We start from the raw sequence: 6,975 nt of genomic DNA on the forward strand, positions 1-6,975 counted from the left end.
CTCAATGCTTCTGAGGTTTCTCCTTTAGGCCCTTTTGACTTTTCTATCCTGCCTCCTCCTCATTCTCATCTGATCAAGTCTTGGCACAGACGTTCCAGTGTGTTTATTTCTGAGCCAAAGCAGGATCGTACCACTTTGGAAAGAGTAACCCATCCACATTTAGATGTCTCATGGTTGATTGGGAAGTAAGTCATGTATCTGTGTCCTCACTTCCTTAGCCCACTCTCATCCCAGTCCTGCCTGCTGCCTTGTAATTTACTGCGGTGGACATTGCCTTCTTACACGTTTAAAATGGCCTACTTTCCCAGAGAAGCCCACTACCTAATGATTAAACAGTGCTTTATGAATCGGTCCATATTTTTGGCTTTCACTTCCATAAATTTATATCCTAATATGTGATTAAAACTCCCCATTATATATATTAATCCCCAACCTTCAAAGGGCCACTCGTTGTTTTAAGCATTTTGGATTTGATAAATTACCACATTAACTTAATTTATACCTTTTATAACTTTTATAGACTTTGATTATAGCCTGTTTGCTTTTGATTTTCCCGATACAGAATCTTAATCCCTTTTTAAATACTACCTTCACAGGGCAGACCCTTCATTCAATTCAGTGCCGCGATCTTTCTTCAGGTGTGGTAATCGCAGAACTAGAAGAGCCACCATGTACTTCTTTGCAAAGCTGACAAAAATGTTGTTTTCTCCCTAACTTTCTTGCGTCAAATTTTGGTTGTTTGACTTCTTTGTTTATAGCAGCATTTTAGGTTGACATCTCCAGGGAAACAGTCTTTTTAAAGCACCATATCCCTTCCCTGAACTCTTGTGGGAAAAGCAAAAGTCAGCAAATGAGGCGAGGTCACCACAGGTTACTAGTAGTTTTCCCAACCTTTGAGCTTCACTCTTGAGTTCCCTCAGGATTTTACAGTGGATGTTCTGTAATTTGAGTTACTTATTTATGTCTGGAACATCTTGTCCATTTACCTTTGTTGTCCTTTCTTGTTAGACGTTTCGTGATACAACTTGTATATTGAATGTTAGGATTTTCTAACCAAACTCCTTGAGCCCACGCACGTGCCAGTCCTGCTGCCTTCTGCTTTACTGGTATTAATAAGTAAAGAGCAGAGTGAAACATTTGCTTCAGCCTCATCATCTCATACCCCTTTGACACTAATGATTTTCAAGAGGTCAGAATGATTCTCCAGCTGATTTCTGACTCTATGTACGAGTGTATATATCAGCCACCTGTGTATTGTGTACCAGGTTTCTTCCCCTGGCTGGTTTCTAATTTTCCTACCTCTTCCTGACTGCCCATCACCTGGATTCCACCACCCAAATCCCCCCCTAAAAATGGTGGGAAAGGTTAAGTGCTTCCAGTCCTCTGGCACAAGGAGAAGATGCATAGCCTCACTCAGGCTCATGGAGACCCCATCCTTCCCCCCAAAAAAATACAAATAAAAACATAAAAATAGAACTGATTAAATTGGTCATGTCCTCAGATGCACATTTTAGGTCATTGCAACCAGCTGCATGGGTTGTTTTTAATGTGCCCTCTTCCCCTTTCTCACCTGATCAGATCCCCCTTATGGGCTGGTCCACAAGAGCAGCAAAGGGTGGTCAGAGAAAGTAGATGTCGTCAGACCAGACCCTAGGAGAAGGTCTGGGTCCCAGCATGACCACCGTAAAAGTCACTTTGCCTCTCAAAGCTGCCATTCCTCATCTGTAAAATATGAATGACAATGTTCATAACTGCGGTAAAATACACGTTATATGAAACGATAAAATCTAGTTAAGTGCTTTGAAACCATAAAGTGCTTCGCCTCTCTGGGGCTGTCTTCTATTTTTAGAAAATGTTTTGTTTGATTTTCCTCTAATAGGCTTTCCCTGGAGGTCAGTTAGGGATTTGCTTTGAGTAGCTCCTCCTCCTGATGGGCAGGTTGGATAGCTCAGGACCTCTCAGGGACCTGTCCGCAAATAGTCTTTATTTACTTTTCCTGTGGTCTCCCTACTTTTTTTTTTTTTTTTTTTTTTTTTTTTTTTGACACAGAGTTTGGCCACCGAGTAGTAGTTCTGGGTTGAGAAACCAGGCGATCTCAGTCCTTATCTGACAAAATACAGGAAACAATGGAGTGATGTGTGATAAGAAGGGGTAGCTCATTATTGATGTGATACTATTACAAAATAAGGGCATATCTTTTCTCTAAATCTTGTTGAAAAATATAGGTTAAGCTTAAGAATCAACCCAATAAGTTTTGAAGTGTTAACCTTCTCCTTTGTATAAAGGTGGCATGCAAAACGTTCGTTAAGTTCCTATGGATATCTTGACTGGTTCTTACTTAAAGGTTATTTCTAATGGTATTACTTATAGAGAAGTCTGGGATATAACAAAGGAGAAAGAATCATGAAGTTACGTTGATTTTATAGTACAAAGATAGCTACTCTCAACATTTCGGCATATGTCATCTCAGCCTTCCTTCAGTTATAACTTTAACATAATTCTGCTCGTATGCTATACATATATATGCTAACTTAAAATTCTAATTTTTTACTTAAGAATTTTGCTATGTGTATTATCCCAAATTGCCCAAAACTATATAAATCTCATTTAAAAGACTGAATAGTGTTTTATTATGGATATGCCATTGATCACTTAAACCATTCTTCTTTTTATAGGATAGTAAATTGTATTCCTTTCCACTTTTTTATGATTATCTGTGTCCACAGTGTCATTTATTAGCACTTTATTTATTATACTTCTACCAATGATAGCTAAAAAATGATTGCTTCAGAAAACTCAAGTCATTATTGAATTTTACTTTTTTCCTTTAGCTTTGCTCACTTTATAAGAAAAAAATGTTTCAATTTACATTTATGATTACTTGGCCCTTTTTCCATACGTTTTACTATTTCCTCAGTTTCCTTCAAAAAACATTTAATAAGCACAAATTAAGTGCTAGGCATTATGAATAAAAAAGGCACAGTCAATGGATTCCAGGAATATTTGGGTTAGTGGTTGATGTTTTTTATTTATATATTTGTCAATTTAATTGTGCACATTACTGCTTCGAATGAATTTTGAACAAAAATAAAAGTATCAACATTTTGTCATAATTCTACAAAATATTCTTCCCTACCAGTTTCTGGTTTGCCCTTTATTTTAGTCTTTTCACTTGTTTTTTTACATACAGTAGTTTGAATTTTTTATTTGTAATTTATTACATTGTTTCGAAGTTTAGAAAATCTTTTCTTAATCAGAGAGGAATTAGCCTATATTTGCCTTTTTGTTTTTATGGCTTAATTCATTTAACTTCCTGGAATTTATTTTGGAGTATTATGAAGTGACAGACTTTTTTTTTTTTTTTTTTTTTTTTCAAAATAGCCCCATGATTTATAGATTGAATGTTCATTGCCTTTAGCATTAAGTAATGATGGTCTAAGCTCTATTCTTATTCAAAACATTTTTACAGTTGGATCTGCTAGCTATTAAATTATCTCATAATAATGAAAATTATTTTCTGTGACATCAGATCATTATATTTAATACTGTCACCATATTAAAATAGTGTTTCTTTGCATATATTTGTACAAAAATATCTTGCTCTGAAACCTAGTTTGGTCTTTTGCTCCAGGAACAGTACATTTTTATCCACCAGTGTGTGCAACTGATGTGGATGAAGAAAAGGAAGCAGCTCTGCATCAGTGACGTCATCTACGAGAATGTCAGCAAGTCCTAGTTCGGAATCTAGAGCAGTAAGTAGGGAAGAACCCATCATGGGGTGTGGTCTTCGAACAATGGGAGGGGACATGATAGGACACACAAAAAAGGGAGCAGAAGCCATTTGTACTGACTCTGACCCCGCAGAGGTGGTCACAGGGAGATGGGCACAGAGAGAGACAAATACCGTAGCAGATCTTAAGAGCTTCAGGGCACCTTGGTTGGTGGGTGTGACATGAAGGAGTTTTGGTACCTCATGATGACTTGACCTTCATTCCTTCTACCCTGAACCTTAAATTATTCTGATATTGGCTCTGTGCCTGCAACATCAGGATATTACCATCCACCCTATTTATCTACCGGGGCTGCCAAAAAAATGTACACAAATGGACACTTCGGTTAGCATCGCGCAAACAGTAGTTCACTGTAATCAGAAGTGTCTGGATGCTGATGGTAACCACTTTGAGCACCTCTTGCAATTGCAGAAGTCAAACGTGACTTGTATTCATCTTTTGTTATTGGTATATATTGAGTATTACAATTTTAATAGTTATTTCCTTTCTGAAAATGTGTATGCATTTTTTGGCACCCTCTGTAGATACTTTGTGGAAATATGGTATTGCTTATAAAGGGTCGTAAAGGGGTTGCAAAGAAGACATGAGCTAAAGTCAACAACCCAAAGAAGAAAATATTGGTAGAAGTTCAGAATAGCAGAATCTAGAAATGCCTTGAGCATTTACTTGAGAATTTCATGGAAACATTAGTAACATATTCAATGCCATGTGCTCAAATTTTGACTAGAATATCAGATTCTGGAGGTATAAATACTCTTGGCTGCAGTAACAATTAACTGCTCATTCAACTCAGTAGATAGTGTGGAATGTTTCTGAATATACTGAGGGGGGAGGACATTGATGGTGGTGAGAGGACAGGGGTGCATTGTGGGAGAAATATGGAAGAAGTCGCATATGGACCAGTGGGTAGCAGGATAGAACCAGCATTGTGCCTTTACATCCATCCATCAAGAGACAGAAATCACAAGGACGCAGGAAGGATAAAGAAGAAGGAAAGAGAGACAAGTCTGCAGGTAGAAGGAAAGACATTCCGACCCACAGAAAGGAGGAATTGCACAGAGAAAGATGCCCAGATAAACCCATGTCCACCTGGGCTGTAATGAATGTAATGAAAGCTACTGGTGGAGTCAGGGTGGAGTCAATCTGTACTTCTAGCCTCGGGGCTATTGATGTGTGGCTTTGCCCTTTATTGTCTCTCTCTCTTATTCACAGGACAGGACACCTGTGCACCCATCCTCCCTTGCTTCCTGAGTCTTTTGGGGGTCCTGCTAGCTATTTTGCTAAAAGGTGCCCCCGCTTTGTAATATGTGGCCAAGGAGATAATTTATCTCATAGAAGCACCAGGAAGACTTAGCCTTAAAGAGCCTACAGTGTCTTTTGGATTCTTTCGCTGCTGGACATTTTATAACGGACCAAATCCGACTGAATACCAGAAAGGTCCAGGCACTCTGCAAAGGGCGGGAAGCACAGCCCCTTCAGAAGAGTTTTATTGGCCCTTTGCTGGTTGGGCTGAGTATTTTGTTGTTGTTGTTGTTTTTAAGTGCAATAATTTTTGTATGTATGTGATTTTATCAGAAAAGTTGAATTGTTTTCTGCCCATACAGTTGATCCAGCCCATAGCCCAGGAAGGAATAGGCATTGTTAGTATAAAGTTATATATCATTGTTAAACAGGGGCATGGCCACATATGAAGAAATGGTAATTCTACTTCAAGAACATTGAACCAGAAATATCTGTTCTCCAGCATTTAGTTATTGGATCCAGAGTAAGGAGGGTGGGTGGGGGAAGAGAGAGGGGTTCTACCCACAGATCAAACACCTATCTTTTCCAAATATGAGAAGCCGTCATTCAGCTTCAAAGTAGAGTAGAAAAAATTTTAAGTCTTAATTGTTCTAGTTTTTGATGATTTTCTTCCTTATTAACAGTTAAGTGTTTCTTCTTTGGCCCTCTTGGACTAAAGTCATCGTCCAGTTTCTTTTTCAACAAACCAGATCTCGTTCAGAGTTTGAAGTTTGATTCTTCAGATTCCACTGCTGTCTGAGCAATGTTATTGCCCAGACTTTGCATTCCTTTTTCTGTTGACCTGCATACCTGCGAAAACTATTCGTTTGAGAACTATATAGGCTGTGTTTTAGGCTGTGAAAATACACTTTCATTCCCCTAAAGAGCTGGGAATTTGTGAAGCTACGGCAGTGAACTGCAGCATGCTAGGACAATTATTTGGCTATTTTTCTTTTTTTTTAAATTGTCAAGTGTCTATAAATTTCAACAGAAATTTTTTTATTTTTGTTTTTGTTTTTGTGTTTTGGTTGTCAGTTTCATTTTAACCAGTGTAACTAGTAACATTGTATTCTATTCTTTATATTTTGTATAATTACAGTACATGATTGTGTATTGTGACATGAATGCTGTCAAAATGGATATTGATGGCACCTTGAAGCCTGCTACTTTGTGTCCCTTCCTAAGAAATAAGAAGTGATGGAATGGATATACAAAGGAAAATGCTTTGAGCGGAGAGTAAACACAAGCTGGCTGCTTCACTGTGGCAGTGTGGCTGTCATGTGCTTCAGAAGCCTCTGCTCCCCTCTGTATATCTGATCGCTGCCCATTGCCCTGGCTTCCCTCCATTCCTGATCATCTTCATGAAGCCATGTACATAGGATCAGTTTAATATTTTATCGGTGACCTTAGTAATGGTAAAGGATGCCAAGTGAACAGCTCTGCACCCCACTGTCTCTCGTCACTGAGAAGAGCTGGCCACAGCAGACCTTGGCACAGTTCTTTGTGAGTCCTGGCCAGTGAGTCTCAGGTTCCCCTTGCAGGAATGGCAGAGGATACCCACAGCCTGGAGGTTAACAGCTTGGGCTCCTCAGGCATTGTCAGTTTTATTCACCTCCCTTCCCTCCCCTTCTCACCTCCCTGCTGCCCCCTCCTCTTCTCACTCCCAGCCCTTTATTTCCCATCTTGCCCATGTTAACAACGTATCACTCCATTCTCAAGAGCACGCAGGCAAAAGAAAGGTGACATTCTTAGATTTTCACACTGGGACAGGTCAGGAGGGTAGTGTGCAGCCTTGGATGAGCCGATAAGATCCATGGGAATGCCAGAATACATTTCCAATATTCTTAGACTGGAATATTACTTCCCCTGAAACTTAAAGCACTTCATAAATATTTCATGTTTT

General features: G+C 39.0%; 1 protein-coding gene across 3 annotated transcripts in view; it reads left to right on the top strand.

Moving 5' to 3' along the window:
* Positions 1 to 6,230, top strand: part of PTPRO (protein tyrosine phosphatase receptor type O) — a 200,197-nt gene extending 193,967 nt beyond the window's left edge. For 2 of the 3 annotated variants that reach the window (XM_019744758.3, XM_019744759.3), the window contains 2 exons: positions 3,632 to 3,752; positions 5,004 to 6,230. In XM_019744758.3, coding sequence (XP_019600317.3) covers positions 3,632 to 3,736 — 105 coding nt within the window. In that variant the 3' untranslated portion in view covers positions 3,737 to 3,752; positions 5,004 to 6,230. The remainder of the gene's footprint in view (positions 1 to 3,631; positions 3,753 to 5,003) is intronic. The other variant, XM_074325980.2, reaches the window with a different exon arrangement.
* The last annotated feature ends 745 nt before the right edge of the window (positions 6,231 to 6,975 follow it).

This window comes from Rhinolophus sinicus, chromosome 1 (assembly GCF_057876585.1).
Source record: "Rhinolophus sinicus isolate RSI-liver-muscle chromosome 1, RSI-T2T, whole genome shotgun sequence".
NCBI classification, from domain to species: domain Eukaryota; kingdom Metazoa; phylum Chordata; class Mammalia; order Chiroptera; family Rhinolophidae; genus Rhinolophus; species Rhinolophus sinicus.